Genomic DNA, 17,556 nt, shown 5'->3' on the forward strand with positions numbered 1-17,556 from the left:
ACTTCTCATTTGAGTTTATGCTGTGCCTACATCCTACGTCATTGGCTGGATCGTTCTCGTGAACTCGCATACAAGTTAGCGGAAACTAGATATTAAGGTTTATAAAGTTTAAATATGGATATTTTTTATACACAAACAAATTGATTCACTTCAGAAGGCCTTTATTAAGCCCCTGGATTCATTCGGAGCACTTTTTATGATGGATGGATGCACTTTATAGGACTTCAAAATCTCAACACCCATTCACTGCCATTATATAGTTTGGAAAAGTCAGGACATTTTTAATGTAACTTAGATTGGATTCATTTGAAAGAAGAAAGTCATATACACCTAGGATGACTTGAGGGTGAGTAAATCATGCAGTCCTTTTAATTTTTGGGTAAACTATCCTTTTAACAAAAACATTTTTGCAAAGTCATCCATTGGCATTCCTTTTTGAAGTAGCATGAAATACCACTTTTCATTAGGCAAAACCAGAGTTGACCTTTGACCTCTGTGTTTCAGGCTCAGCAGAGGATGACCTGATCCTGGAGGTGGTGATCATGATCGGTACTGTGTCAATGGACGACTCCTGTGCCGTCATGCTGGCTAAGTCAGGCATCATTCCTGCCCTTATTGAGCTGCTAAATGGTAAGCACGCTGCCAACATTCACACTCATTTATTAACATTGAGCCAGAGAAATAGTGCTTAAAGAAACAAACGGATCTCCAAGCCCTCTCAACATAAAATCTTTTTCATTATCGCTAGCCATAAAAATAAATTCCAGAAGAAAAGATCAATGCTGTTTTGATTTCTACTTTTGTTTGGCCGAATCGCAACAGCTGCCCCCCTGCTTTGCGTGTCTGTAGCCACTCAAGTACCAGATTTCAATTTGGCATGCTTTGTCTTCCCTAATGTGATCTGATGAAATTAGTTTTGAAGAGTTTATTTAGACTAAACTAATATTAAATTAGAATAAATTAGAATAAATAAACAGCCCATATCTGCGTGGGACGCAGAGGGCTGGTTCTCGCTTTGTGCATTAAGTGCTGGGAAGTGACAGTGTTTTCAGGAACAGGAAAGCACCAGGTTCATGGCATGCATCACATTTGCTGGTTCTGCTCAATGTGAGCCCTCATTTCAATAAATGCCTGATGGCGGGGCCATGAAAAGAAGAAATGTTTAAGGGGCCAAAGAGGTGGAGGGCCAAGATAGCGACCGTCTTAACATACACAGCTCCTCTCAAACAGAAAAAGAAAAGAAACTTCCTTTTTTGGAATTGGCCGTTTTGTCCCGACTCCAGAAACAATGGTCTCAATTACATGAAATTCAACATCTGAAGTGTTTTTGCACTACATACCATATAATATTTTATAACTTTGATCACAACAATGCAATAACAAATCTGACAGTTGTTTTCCCCACGATAAGCATTATGTGGCAGCGCTGCATTGACAGATGCTTGGGTATTGTTTTATGTATACATAACGTTTCAGCACTTGTGTTCGTATACTCGTTCACTGGCTCTTTCTCATCTGAAGAGGCGCTGACATGTTCTCTGTGATGTTATTTGTAGCTTGTGCAAAGCTTGTGCAGCTCCTTGCTGTAGTGGTATTCAGTTTCTGGTCCCATGGAGCAGCTAGTCTCTTTGCTATCATTCTTCTGGAGGAATTTCGGTCCCAGGGGACGAGAGCGTTCTGAGCCAGATCAAAATTGAAATAAAAGCTTTTATTAAAGTTAGGAGGGGGCGGCTACAACCGCACAGTTCTCCATAGGAGCTTTCGCTATCATTTCAGAGGAAAAGTTGATACTTTCCCCAAATGGCGGCTTCTCACGAGAGCCTTCATACATAAACATGATCCACCGAAGGAGGTTTTGAATGTCAGCTCGCATGAACAGGCACCATCGGATAGGAAATGCCTGCACAGCTGCACTAAAGTGTGCGTGTTTGTTGCTTTGCCGTATTGCGTTTCAGCTTAATGCTGATGTGCAGATATTCTCGTAATAAGGAAACGATTGCACCTTTATGTCCGTGAGGAAATATTGTTGGTCCAATCCTTCATACAAAGCAAAAAACTTTATTTCGTGAGGTCAAAGTAATGTTCTTAATCTGCTTGTGTTGCTGTTACCAGCTCAACAGGAAGACGATGAATTTGTGTGTCAGATCATCTACGTCTTCTACCAGATGGTCTTCCACCAGGCCACCAGAGATGTCATCATTAAGGACACTCGTATCCTTGTTATAATAAATTGCTTTTCCGTGTATGGCCATGTTTATCTGTACAGATGGTCTTTGACAGCTGTTTGGCCTGGTTCATTGACACTCTAGGTTCTTCAATCTATAATATTGCATAAATGTGAGAATGCATGGTTATTTTCACATCTAGAGAGAAGGAGAATGTAAAAAACTGATTTGTCTGCAAAACGGATCTATTTGTGACCCTGGACCACAAAACCAGTGGTAAGGGTCTTTGAGTTATTGAGATTTATACTATAATAATACTATAATAAATAAGCTTTCCATTGATGTATGGTTTGTTAAGATATTTGGCCGAGATACAACTATTTGAAAATCTGGAATCTGAGGGTGCCAAAACATCTAAATATTAAGTCAATCTCCTTTAAAGTTGTCCAAATGAAGTCCTTAGCAATGCATATTACTTATCAAAAATTAAGTTTTTATTTATTTAGGGTAGGAATATTTTCATGGAACATGGCCTTTACTTAATATCCTGGATTTGTGACTGGTTTTGTGGTCCAGGGTCACATTTAAGGATATTGATTCAGACATACTAAATAATATTTTTAATGTTACACCATGAAGCAATTTTTAATGGTTCCTGACAAAACATTTTGCAGTACAATACTCTAATGCCTTTGAGGTAGACCTACATCCAGACCAATATCAGACCGCCAAAGACCAGACCAATGGGATTCAAACACAGACAAAGGCCATTTTTATGTGGTTTTTTAGAAGTCTAAAAACCAACACCACAAAATTGAAGACCTCAACTTCAATATAAGATATTTGCCAGATTTTACTTGAAATGATTCTAATCATATGATGGCAATTTTACAGCTGTTGAGCTGTTCTCACTCTTATACTCAGTTGTTCTTTTTAAAACCAACTATTTTGTATAGATTGTATTGCAAAAATGGCCCAAATAGGTACTTCACTACTAATCCTATTATCTCTACATTAAAACGAAAAATGAAAATACTGTCATTATTTACTCACCCTCATGTTGTTCCAAACCCGTAAGACATCATCCTCAGAACACAAATTAAGATATTTTGGACTATTTTAGATATATTTGGACTATTATGTCACATGAACTATTTTATCAGTTGCATTGCTGTCTATGCAGGGTCAGAAATCTATTGGATTCAAAAATATCATCAAAAAAATTCTAAATTTGTGTTCTGAAGATGAATTAGGGTCTTATGGACCTTCGTTTGGAACGATGTGAGGTTGAGTAATTAATGACAGAATTTGCATTTTTGGGTGAACTGTCCCTTTAAGAGCGCCTACTAAATATTTATAAATGATGATGGCGTACTAGGAATCACTGGCTATAATAAAATGTGACCCTGGACCACAAAACCTTACGTTGGGTATATTTGTAGCAGTTGCCAAAAATACATTGTATTGGTCGAAATGATTAATTTTTCTTTTATGGCAAAAATAATTAGCATATTAAGTAAAGATCATGTTCCATGAAGATATTTAGTACATTTCCTACCATAAATACATCAAAACTTAATTTTTGATTAGTAATATGCATTACTAAGAACATTAGGATAACTTTAAAGGTGATTTTCTCAATATTTAGATTTATTTAACACCCTCAGATTCCAGATTTTCAAATAGTTCTATCTCAGCCAAATATTGTCCTATCCTAACAAACCATACATCAATAGAAAGCTTGTTTATTCAAATGAATATCAAAAAATTGACCCTTATGACTGGTTTTGTGATCCAGAGTCACAAATGTAAAAATGTGCATATAGATATTTACATGGCATGATAAAATATCAAGACATTTCTTTGATGAAGACGTGAATATTTTTGCACTGATTAAAAATTTTAATTATGGTAATTGAGATACAGCAGTTTTTAGACTTTTATTATCAATGAACTGTGAACTCCTTAACCATATCTTAAAGAGGCCCCAGCCTACCTCATCGACCTTATGCACGACAAAAATGTGGAGATCCGGCAGGTTTGTGACAACACTCTGGACATTATCGCTGTAAGTATTCACAAAATACCCTATTACATATGTGCACTCAAATCCAAATCAGACACTTCTGTGTGTGTGTGTGTGTGTGTGTGTGTGTGTGTGTGTGTGTGTGTGTGTGTGTGTGTGTGTGTGTGTGTGTGTGTGTGTGCACCTGGTATTCATCACGTTGTGGGGACCAAATGTCCCCACAAGGATAGGAATACCAGTAGATTTTGACCTTGTGGGGACATTTCTCAGGTCCCCATGAGGAAACAGGCTTATAAATCATGCACAATGAGTTTTTTTGAGGAAGTAAAAGTGTGCACAATCTCCTGTGAGGGCTAGGTTTAGGTGTAGGGTAGGTGTAGGGCGATAGAAAGTACGGTTTGTACAGTATAAAAACCATTACGCCTATGGAATGTCCCCATAAAACATGTAAACCCAACGTGTGTGTGTGTGTGTGTGTGTGTTTTTGCTCAACGCTGACCATGTGTGTTTACAGTGCCGATAAAATCTCCGCAGTTAATGCCCACTCACTGACATTAGATAGCAGTAATTGGTGGTGAACTCTTGAGAGGCAGGTTTGTTTGGGGAAGTGTTTCATTCACTTTATTAGCCCGCTCGTTAAGCCTCGGCCACATGAAAGCGTGCGTGTGGGATCTGGTTTGTATCCGTGGTGACAGAGAAAGTGCAGATGTATAGCTCTGGCTCTGCAGACTGACATGTTTGACGTCGGTATCAAGTATGCAGATTTACATTTTACATTTTACATACTTTTTCTGCTTAAAGGGATAGCTCACCCCAAAATGAAAATTTTATGTTTATCTGCTTACCTCCCGGGTATCCAAGATGTAGGTAACATTGTTTCTTCAGTAAAACACAAACAAAGTTTTTAAACTCAAACTGTTGCAGTCATATAATGGCAGTCAATGGGATCCACAGCTTTAAGAGTCAGAAAACATACACAGATAAAACTAAATGAAACCCTGCAGCTCGTGAGTGGATCAGAGGTAAAAAATTATATAAATACGGTTTAGTTTTTTTGTTTGTGTGTTAAGACCTCAATGTATCATCACGAGCCACTGGGTTTAATTTGGTTTTGTCTATATTTTTTTGACTCTCAAAGCCGTGGGTCCCATTGACTGCCATTATATGACTGACAGACTGCAACGGTTTGAGTTAAAAATCTTTGTTTGTGTTCTACTGAAGAAACAAAGTCACCTTCATTTTTGATGCCCTGGGAGTAAGCAGATAAACATCAAATTTTCATTTTTGGGTAAACTATCCCTTAAAGGTAATTTCACAGGAAGTTTTATAGACAAGTTAAAGTTTCATAAAGTTTATTTGCAATCTCAAACTTAATTAAGTGATTAACTCATATTATCTTGGTAGGTACTCTTTAATAGACATTGTTCTGTCTACTTTGACATTGAGACACTTAAGTCACTTTCACATTGACATGTAGTTGTAAAGTTACTTATAGTTAGTAGAATGTCTAAAGTGGACTGTCGAACTGATTAATTTGATATTAAAAGCCTTGCTTAAACTCATTAAATGGTTCACACAAAAATGAAAATTCTGTCATTATTTACTCACCATCATGTCGTTTGCAAACCCGTAAGACCTTCATTCACCTTCTGAACACATTTGAAGATTTTTTTAATGAAATCCAAGAGCTTTCTGACCCTGCATAGACTGCAACGCAACTGACACGTTCAAGGCCCAGAAGATAGAATGCTCATTTTTGAGTGAGCGATTCCTTTAATCGTGGGTGCAGGTTTGTGTGAGTGTGTACTCTCACTGGCCCTTTGGGCTTTGCATTAGGCTTCTGGCCCCGGGCTCCCGCGCAGCTCTGCGTTGCTGTCCACATGATGAATGGACAGAGCAGAGAAAAGAGAAACAGGGCTTATTTACTCAGGTTCTGCCACAGGGGGCCTCGGCTGATTAATCCATATTTTCATTCAGCGGAGCAGGCGGCGGCAGGATGCCTCTGTGGGCCTTTAGTCCCTGGGACAGAGAGCTGGCCTTGAGCTCTGAGCTCCAGCAGGCCCCCTTCTGCACCCTGCACCCTTCTGTTGCCTCAGAGTACAGAGCTAATTAAAAAAAATCTCAACCTCAGTTAATATGAGTATGATAAATACTTCAGCAGTCAGCAGAGATGGTTTAACTTTACAGTTTTTATTTATGGGGTGAGCTTTGTGCAAAAGATTCAAGACGTGCTTCCTGGCTGCTCCGTGAGAGTGTAACAAATTAATTCATTTTCTTTACCATTTAGTAGGGATGTAACAATATTAAAATCTCACAATGCGATATGCATTATTTAAAAAAAAAAAGACAAATGAAGACTTGGGAAAAAAACATTTTTTACATTTTAAAGTTAAATTATTCTATATAATGCACTTTGAGAGTTCCAAATGAAGAGCTTCAGCACATGTTCTTAACTAAGAAAACTTAGTCAGAAAAAAGTCAGTCAATTGACTTGTACCTGAACTTTAAAAGGGACCCAACCCTTTATTTGTGATATACTGTCTCAGTCTAAATTACATTCACACTGGTGTTTTAGGAAGCCGAACAAAGACTATTATAATAATAATAATAATAACAATTTTATACTATTGTTACCCCTATGACAGTAATATCCATATATTGTAAAACAATTGCACTGTAAAATAAATGAGAATGAATATTTCATAGGTATGATTCCTAATTTCTACACTTGAAAGAGATATTTTGAATTTGGACTGCAGTAACGTTACCCATTTAAACCGCTAGCTGTCAGCAATTCATATTGCACTTTTAAGCTTTTATTTTGATGGAAATGTCAGTAGAGCTTTTATTTTGACGAAAATCTCCAGCTTCAGTGAAAACAGACTTTAAAAAAATGTGTCTCACTACAAATCTAGTGAAATGCTGTAATCATCTGCCAAGAAAACAAAGCATAACTGGTGTTGGTCGACCAAAATTTTTGCTTAGTCGCAGAAAAAAAAATACACAGGAAATGGCGAAGTCACGCAGTCCGTGAAGGACAGAAACTCTGTGTATACTTGCCTTACAGACATGAAAAATATATATAGAGAGAGTGAAATGTCTACTTTTAAATGAACCAATTCAAATAGAAAACAAATATTCTCTGATTATGTAACTCGTATGAAACATGCATATAGGCGCATCCATTACTGTGGAGATAACAAGTCAGTGCCAACAAATTCATCTCTTAAGCCGAAAACAAAAAAAGCACTAGTTTATCAATAGGCTTATACATAACCTATAAGTGCTTGCCGAAAAAAGCTTCACTGTGTCAAGCTTTTTTTGCATGCACTTATAGGCTATGTAGGCAATTGAAGGCTCATTATTATTAATTGTATGGTTTATCAATAAACGTGTGACTAATAGTCAACCAGAAAAATCTTTAGTCAAGGGCATTATTAAAATAGTCCATATGACATCAGCGGATACTTTTAGTGCGCAAAGAAAACAAAAATATTGACTTTATTTAATAATTTCCTCTTTTCTATGTCAGATTTTTATCAAAAATATCTTTTTGTATTAATTTGTATTCCAATGATGAATGAATGTCTGAAACGACATGAGGGTGAGTAATTAATGACAGTTTTTTCATATTTGGATCAATTATCCCTTTAAACTATAATAAAATTGTACAATATCACTGTATTTTTTCAAAGAAACTTCTTTCAAAAAGATAAAAACCCCAAACTTTTGAGCAGTACTGTATGTGATTTGATTGATTTATATTGTTTATGTACTTAAATAAGTGAGGGCCAATTATGTAAACACACTTCCCTCAGACAAACACTAGATCAGCACTGATTCATTAGAAGAGGTTTATGAAGATTGAAGTAGACTGATGTAGACACTCTTGACATGCGTTGGCAAATGAATCCAATAACACAAAATCAACTGATTCCTCATCTCGCCCAAAAAGTGCAGGCTGGGCAGAAAGCGGACGGCTGTGGGTGAAGTGTGTGTTGTGTGTGGCACTCCACCCAGTCTGTGGGCTCTGCACCTTTAATCACTGAACTCACTGGATTCAACCAGAGCTCTGTTTCTCTGTGGCACCATCAGTAGCCACAGCCTATAGGGAAAACCCTGCTCAGACAGAAGCCCTCATTGTGGGATGAAATATATCTGCTGCGGAGGGTCCGGACGGTGTTAGAAGTCTGTGCAACGGTGAATGTTAGATTGCCAGGCGTGACAGTGTTTGAGACCCTCTCACTCAGATATTCATTGGAAATCTCTTGTGGGGAGTTCAAGTAGAGCTGGCACTGAGATACAGAGTGGCAGTGCTGTTTTGACAACTTGAAAATGTATGAATTTGCACAGCTGTGTGGTGTAATTTAGGTTAGAGGGTAGTAACACATCTCAGGCGAATAAATATACATGTTTGTGTGTGTTCTACGAAGGAGTATGATGAAGAGTGGGGGAAGAAGATCCAAAGTGAGAAGTTTCGCTGGCATAACTCACAGTGGCTGGAGATGGTGGAAAGCAGACAGATGGAGGACGGCGAGCCCTACCTGTACAGCGACGACCCGGATGCTCTGGAGCAGCCCGATCTCTTCTACAGCACTGGTTAGAAACCACACACACACCCTTCAGAAAAACATGGCTGAGACAGTCAGTGTTTTCTTGTCTCCTAATACAGCTTGATTGACATCTTGTGCCACAACTTGACAGACACGGAAAGTTAAAACCTTACTTTTAGATTTCCAGATTTTTTGCGTGGGGATTGCAATGCTGTATTTTGGCTTGATTGTCCGTTGAGTTGGTGTCATCAAAGGCTTGTCGTAGTGAGAGGCTGTCAGGAAGATAAATGAGGAGAGCTGCTGGGTGGAAGTGGCTCTGCTGGGTCGCTGTCTCAAACGTTTGTTTGCTCTATATACTCTGTGTGTGTGCAGACGGGATGATGGCCCCAGAGCCAGGCCTCAGTCCAGACTTCTACAGCCAGTTCCACTCGCAGAATGGAGACTTCAACGTCTGGTGAGTGAGCAGCTGTTACCCTCATCAGCTTCCCTTGCATTAAATACATGTCAAATTATATTTTTTACTATATTTTCTTAAATAAGAGGGCTGGCAATCAATTTAAAAATAGAAGTATTTGTATTTACTAGGGGTGGGCATAGATTAATTTTTTAATCTAGATTAATCTAGATTAAATCTTGGAATTAATCTAGATTAATCTAGATTAAAATGGCTCATTTGAATTCTGCTGAAGGCATTCAGAATATGTGTGCTACCCAAATAATGACTAAAAGTAAGTCTTCGAGAACGGGCCAGGTGGCGCATTAGATCAGGCGCTCATCTCCTGTTTCCAAAATGCATCACAAACTGCTTGACAATTGCATTTACAACATAATTAGCTATACAAACTTGTGTAACCAAGTACTTCTGCGCAAAAGGCTGCACGACGTGCGCGTTGCCGTTAAATACACAGACGCGAACGGGCATGGATTTCTGCGTGCATAGTCTTCCATTAAACTGCGTTGCTTTTAGAAGCGTCAATTCAGTTGTTGCATATATTTTAATGTCTTTATTTCGGGATTATCAAAGTAAATTATAACTCAAACTTGAGATTTTACTGGGGCACAGCAGATTTTCACTGCCCCAGTAAAAAGGGTCTAGCAACGCACGCACCTGCCCTGAAGCGGCTTCATAGCTGTATCCATGTTTGCACGTCTCATTTGATGTGGTAATTTCACAGAAGTTGAAGACTCGTTCTCGCCCCCTACAGTGCAATTCGACTAGGTATACGTCATCCGCGCTAAAATATCAAGGTGAAAGTCATCATAGCTTACGTAGTTTAGACCCAGCTCCCAACCCAACTTTGAGAATAGATTAACGGCGATATTTTTTTTATCGCCCGATAAGAGTCTCACGTTAACGCAGCACGTTAATGCCGATAACAGCCCACCACTAGTATTTACATGACATACTAATTAATTAAAGAGGCATTGGATGCAAAATTCACTTTTACATTTAAATGTGTCTTAGCAGTGTGTGAACACAACCACCCTACAATGGTAAAAATCCATTGACTCCTTATTTTTAAACCACAAAAAACCTAAAGACTCTCAATTATTGAGCTGTTTTGATTTTCTGAGCAGTATGATGTCATATTGCTCAGACCCTGCCCACGACCGCTGACAGACTGTCCCATATTAGCATATTTCTGTCCTCAGCCAGTTGTACGTTATCTGCCATTTTTTCCACGCTTGAGCAGCTCTAGCGATAACAATGTCTCGTAAGCAATGCAGGTTTTTTGTTGGGTGTAAAAGTGAACATAAGAGTCTTCATTTTCTCCTGACATCAGAGCCACTGAGGACGCATTGGATTAGTTTTGTTTTTTAAGTGTATTGTGCCACCGAATACACAAAAAAATGGAAGAGAGTGGCGGGGTGGCCAGCAGCTCATTATCATTTAAAGAGACCTGCACTGTGAACAGAGCTGTTTTTGACAAGGTAAAACGGGTTTGGTTTGCATGACCATTGAGGAATTTTAACCAAAGTATGTTGCAGACATTTCATGAAGACCCTAAAGAATCATGCCAACTTGTGGAAAATGTCCATCTGACAAAAAGTATTTGCTAAAAAAAATCCCCGTTTAGTGAAGCATTCTGTTATGCCTTATTGAGTTAACTTTCATTTTTTTTATCTCGTTTTGTTAAATAATCTCACTAAATTAAAGTGTTGGATTGACAAACCCAATCTCAATTTTTGATCAAAACCTGACAAAAATAATAGTGCTACAGCAGTCATAGTGAACAGTGAACTACCACATTTATTAAAAGGTTTATATTGTGGAAACATATCACGCTTCTTTGTAATAACTACTGATAACAAATGAATGATTTCGAAACCATAAGGACATTAACATATGTTTTACATATTAGAACCTAATATCTCAATATCTTCAATGTTGCAAAAAAGTCATACAGGTTTGTAACGACATGAGGGTGAGTAAGGCCTATCTCTACATCAATCTGAATCCAGAAACTGCGTTTTTGTTTCAGAACGCTCTCCGTACACATTAGCGTTTTCATACGTTTTCCATAAGTTTCTCATCCACACTGAAACGTCAGAAAACGTTAAATTCACCTTACTGTGAAATTGTAAAACCTTTTAAAAGATCACGCAAATGATACAGACAAAACAGACATATTAAATTTTGATGCAAATCTTTTGCCAGGATAATTTTATTTACAGAAATATCATTCACTGAAGCATCTAGGTCAAGCTCACATATGTGTTTGATTTAAAACACAACTGTCCTCATGTTTTGCCAGAGCAGCAATTGTGAGTAAAACTGATATGAAGAGTGTACAAAGTAACATATCTTTAGCAACAGTGAAAGTGAATAGCACATAATAGGCACAATACCGATATAAACATAGAAATCTATTGGTACAATATGCATCACATGACTAAACATGCATCATTGTTTTTAAAAGCTTCAGTTTTCACAGTTTATCCACTTTGGAGAGCTCAGTTTTCCATGACAAAAAGACCATCTCAGTGTGGACAGAAGCCCAAAACAGAGAGAAAAAGATGTGTTTTCAAACTAAATTAGTATTAGTGCATTATTGTGGACAAGGCCTAAATGATACAAGGTTCAGAAAGAAGGTGAAAAATAAGTTATGAAGAAACGTTCAAGAAACAATGATTAGCATATGTGGCTTTCAAATGATGTTATATGTGACCCTGGACCACAAAACCAGTCTTAAGTCGCTGGGGTATATTTGTAGCAATAGCCAAAAATACATTGCATGGGTCAAAATTTTTGATTTTTCTTTTATGCCAAAAATCATTAAGAAATTAAGTAAAGTTCATGTTCCATGAAGATTTTTTGTAAAATTCCTACTGTAAACATATCAAAATGTAATTTTTGATTAGTAATATGCATTGTTAAGAACCTAATTTGTACAACTTTAAAGGTGATTTTCTCTGTCTTTTTTATTTTTTTGCATCCTCAGATTTCTGATTTCAAATAGATGTATCTCAGTCAAATATTGTCCTATCCTAACAATCCATACATCAATAGAAAGCTTATTTATTGAGCTGTCATATGATGTATAAATCTCAGTTTTGTCAAATTTAACCTTATGACTGGTTTTGTGGTCCAGGGTCACATATGATGTATGATGTTATATGAAGTCCTTCTCAATTTATTTTGTACAAGTCAGGCATTTGAATTCATAACCTCATTCAGCTTTGAATACCGAGTAAACCAGTAATTCTTATTTTTACATGATACCATGTTTTTGAATATTTTTTTTTTATTTAAGATTTTTCTTAAAAAACAAACAAAAAACTCTCAAATTGAAAAATCATCAAAACGAAGCAATATGACGATCATCAGATGACAACAGAGAAATTATAAAAAAAATATAGGGCACTATGAAATGCGTTATTTTTTTCCGTTTAAATTTTTCTGGTTTCCTTTTTCCCTGTTTTAATTTTTCAATTTTTTTTTTTTTTTAATCAAAAGCATGTCTAATTAATTAAAATCATAAAACGTAACACAATCTAACAACCATTTATTTAAAGTTTAACAAAACTTTTTAAAGCACTATGAAATCCATTTAATTTTTTCCCAAATTCAGTTTTTTTATTTATTTATTTCAGTTTTAGTTTTTTTATTATTATTTTTTTAATGGCTAATTTAAAAATTATAATAAAACATGCATAATTAATTGAAATCATATAACCCAAACACAATTTAACAACAGTTTATTAAAAGGTTAACAAAAATTACATTTTCAAGGCACTATGAAATCCGTTTTTTTCCCCAAATTAATTTTTTAAAATTATTTATTTATTTCAGTTTTTCAGTTGTAATTTTTTTAGACTCTGTTTTAATAGCTAATTTAAAAATTATAATAAAACATGCATAATTCAGACTCCGTCCACACGAAGCCGGTGCGTTCCCTATCCGATCATTTTTTTCCCTCGTTCTAAAAAAAAAATCCGTAAACACGAAACCACTGAAAACGCTGTAGTATATATGCCAGACCAGTATGGGGTGCTGTAATTCTGCCATAGAGATACACTATACACGGAGAAGAAGACTTTGAGCATGCGCATAACCTTTCGCGCTGTATACGAACTAAGAAGAAGAAGACGAAGATGCGAACATTATCGCTTGTTGCTCATAACAGTTGCATAGAAGCAATAGATTTTGCTGTAATAAAGCTAGTAGGCTTAGTAGCAACACGAACACAATCATGTAGTCCGCCATTATTGTTGTTGCCGTTACGTGTGACGCAGCCGACACGTGATGTGATGACATCATCGTTTCACAAAATATACGTATTGGCTGTACACACGAAACTGCGAGGGTGTCGTTTTCAGATTTATCCACTTTGGGACCCGGTTTCAAAAAATAGCGGATTCAGTCTCCTAAAACGCCGGATCCGTGTGGATGAAACGCCAATACGATAAAAAATTTATACGTATACAGCGAAACGCGTCTCCGTGTGGACAGGCCCTAATTGAAATCATTAAACCCAAACACAACTTAACAACAGTTTCTTAAAAGTTTAACAAAAATTACATTTTTAAGGCACTATGAAATATGTTTTAGTTTTTTCCCCTTTAATTTGGTTATATTTTTACCATATTCTGTTTTCTGTTAATTTTCTGGATTACATTTTAGTAGTTTCATTAAATTTTAATAAACAAAAGCATCTCAAAGTAATTGTTTTTAATTTAAAAAAATTAACAATGTTTTTTTCTCAGAAATACTGTTGTGTATTTATAAAATAATTCTTTTAAAAAATTATGTTTTAGTAATTTTATTAGTAGTAGTAGTACATTACGTAATATATTTCAACGACAGCTATAAATCTAAATGCACTTTTGCTAGAAAACATAGTCCTAAAAACATTGCTGATTAGTTCATGATATTGGTCCATTTTTCAAATACATCCTCTTTTAGCGATCTATAATGAAGATAATATTACATCATGGATGTGCTTTTATCAGTAGAATTTAACAACATCACAAAAATCCAAGGCATAAAAACAGAAGTATTTTGAACAGAAGCCATTGTTCCTGTACCCATTGTCTCACACCAGTCTGGTTTTTGGGTCTTCATAAAACAGCATTTTAAAATCTTCTAAATTAAACATATTTCCAGCCTTTGTAATATTCTTTTAATCATTTGAACAGTATGATCACAGCCATTCAACAAAGCACCAGGCAATATTACTCTGTCTCTGCTCTGTCTGACGTTCTTTTTCTCTCTGTCAACGATACTCTTTTGGCCCAAAAATAAACATGCCTTTCAAGTCCCATGCAGCCAAATATATTGTTCACATTCCTTTACAAACACACACACACACACACACACACATATGAGTACAGATGAAATAACATTTCACTTCTCCATCCAATTCTGTGCTCACAACTCTCAGAGCTGATTTGTGATGAAATAGATCCCCTTCTTGTGTTCGATATGCAGCTCTGATAGTACATACTTGCTCTTGTAGTCTAAACTTGCCCTGATAGTGCGTACTTGATGCGATCTATTTCACTGGACATGTTTATTATGCACCGTGTGCTTTGTATGGAGAATGCGCTGTTTGTTTTGGCTGGGTGGGGATTTGGGCACTTCGCGGACTGACGGCTGGGGTGCTGAGTTGCCGCCGGGCTGTCATGTGGGTGAGGAGAGAAGCGGGGATCCAGATGGAGGGGCGAGTTCTCCAGCGGCTCTTTGTAAAGTGATACATTTCAAATATACACTGATGGTTGGGGGGCAACATTAGGGTCCTGGGATGAATGGTTTAATTTGAGTGGGCAGCTCTGAGTGACAGAGGTTACCATAATAATCAAATAGAGTTTCAGTCTTTACTTAAGACGCTTGTGAAACGATGTGTGTGAATGCAGGCCTACTTCACGTGCCGACCTGAGAGACAGGTATTCGATTAACTAGATTAACAGTCCAGCTTGATAATATCTTAAAAAAAAATAGTACAGTGGTATCAGAAATATGCAGTTGTACAACATTTTGTTAATGTATGCCAAGCAGGCAGTGTGATGTACAACATTTATTTAGCCTACATTTATTTGATCCAAAGTACAGCAAAAGCAGTAAAATTTTGAAATATTTTTACTATTTAAAAGAACCAATTCTATTTGGATATATTTTAAAATGTAATTTATTCCTGTGATTTCAAAGCTGACTTTTTAGCATCATTACCCCAGTCACATGATCCTTCAGAAATCATTCTAATATTCTGATTTGCTGCTCAAAAACATTTATTATTAGATTTTTTTCAGTTTTTTTTTTTTTGATGAATAGAAAGTTCAGAAGAACAGCATTTATGTGAAATAGAAATCCTTTGTAACATTATAAATGTCTTTATCATCACTTTTGATCAATTTAAAGCATCCTTGCTAAATAAAAGTATTAATTTCTATAATTTTCTTCCTTGAATAGTAAAGTGTATAATGTTACAAACGTGTATTTCAGATAAATGCTGATCTTTGGATCTTTCTATTCATCAAAGAATCCTGAAAAAAAATTACTCAACTGTAAATAATAATAATAGTGATAATAATAAATGTTTCTTGAACAGCAAATCATCATATCAGAATGGATCAGAAAGGATCGTGTGACACTAAAGACTCGAGTAATGATGCTGAAAATGTAGCTTTGATTACAGAAATAAATTACATAAAAAAAACTATATATATAGGGCTGTCAAATGATATTAGGGCTGTCAAATGATTAATCACGATTAATCACACCCGAAATAAAAGTTTATGTTTACACACTAAATGTGTGTTTACTGTGTATATTTATTATGTATATATAAATGCACACACATACGTGTATAGATTTAAACAAATATTTATATGAATGAATAGTTATACTTCTATTTAATTTAGACTATATATAGAATTATAAATATTTTCTATATAAATCTAAAACAAATTCTTGAATGTATGTGTGTGTATTTATATATACATAATAAATAAACACAGAAAACACACATTTAGTATGTAAACATGAACTTTTATTTTGGATGTGATTAATCATGATTAATCATTTGACAGCCCTAATATATATACATATAACAGAGAACAGTTTATTTAAATAGTAAAAAAAATAAAATTAAATGTTACTGTTTTAGCTGTACTTTGGATAAAAAAAAAAATGCAGACTTGGTGAGCAGAAAAGACTTTTTTAAGAAAACATTGAAAATCGTACTGTTCAAAAACTTTTGACTGGTAGTGTACATGAGATTAATACACGAGTTTTGTAACATTTAATATATCTGACAGTTTCATTCTTCAATTTATATATAAATAATATCCAGATGGGTTGCTTAACTAAAGTCGTTTGCATTCTTTGTATGGCAAAATTGAATAATCATCAAAACTAAGCAATATGACAATCATCAGATGACAACAGTGAAATGATTACAAATATAGGGCCAAATTCCATTTTTCCATTAAAATTTTTTCTGGTTTCTTTTTATTCCCGTTTTTAATTTTTCGATAACGTTTCTTTTAAGTTTTTTCAATTACTTTTTTTTCCATTTAAATTTTTCTGTTTTATTTTTCTACTCTTTTTTTTTTTAATGGTTCAATTAAAAATATTAATCAAAAAGCATGTCTGTAATTAATTGAAATCATAAAACTTACACAATTTAATAGCAGTTTAATATAAGTTTAACACAAGTTACATTTTTAAGGCCCTATGAAATATGTTTTAGTTTTTTTGTCTCTGAATCGTTTTTATTTCCAAATTGTTTTCCATTCATTTTCTGGATTCCATTTGAATGGTTTCATTAAACTGTAATAATCAAAAGCATCTCAGATTAATTGATTTTATTTGTTTTTTAATATTACATTTTATTTATTTATCTTTTTTTTTTTCAAAAATACTGTGTTGTGCATTTAAATTTTTCTGGTTAATAAATTCTAGTAATGAAATTTCTCTGTTAAATATTCCTTAAAAAATAATGTTTTAATAATTGTATTATTAATAGTAGTACCTTCATTAAATTAAGTGATATATTTCTGTCACAATTTAAAATAATTAAACCAAACTTATATTTAGGTTTCTGTGAAGACCCTATATTTTCTGTTTGTATATGATATGGCAATATATATTTAGTTTTGTTTTGTTTTGTTTTTTTCAAAAGAAAAGGCAGTGTTAGATATTATGTTCATGTTTTTGTGTACATATATTAAGGCGGCAGAGTCTAACAACACAGTAAGCGTCACACACGCTTCGGTATATGTGTAGTAAACAAAACCGTGCATCTGCGCCATTCATTCACACAAAATAGACAAAATTCATATTTAAATAGTACTTTTGCAGCTTAATATT

General features: G+C 35.3%; 1 protein-coding gene across 1 annotated transcript in view; it reads left to right on the forward strand.

The window, feature by feature from the left end:
• The window catches only part of kifap3b (kinesin-associated protein 3b), a 58,757-nt gene that overhangs the window by 35,675 nt on the left and 5,526 nt on the right, over nucleotides 1-17,556 (forward strand). The window contains exons 15-19 of the mRNA XM_073848409.1: nucleotides 505-630; nucleotides 2,113-2,211; nucleotides 4,148-4,233; nucleotides 8,625-8,790; nucleotides 9,117-9,198. Coding sequence (XP_073704510.1) covers nucleotides 505-630; nucleotides 2,113-2,211; nucleotides 4,148-4,233; nucleotides 8,625-8,790; nucleotides 9,117-9,198 — 559 coding nt within the window. The remainder of the gene's footprint in view (nucleotides 1-504; nucleotides 631-2,112; nucleotides 2,212-4,147; nucleotides 4,234-8,624; nucleotides 8,791-9,116; nucleotides 9,199-17,556) is intronic.

Source organism: Garra rufa, chromosome 10 (genome assembly GCF_049309525.1).
Source record: "Garra rufa chromosome 10, GarRuf1.0, whole genome shotgun sequence".
NCBI classification, from domain to species: Eukaryota; Metazoa; Chordata; class Actinopteri; order Cypriniformes; family Cyprinidae; genus Garra; species Garra rufa.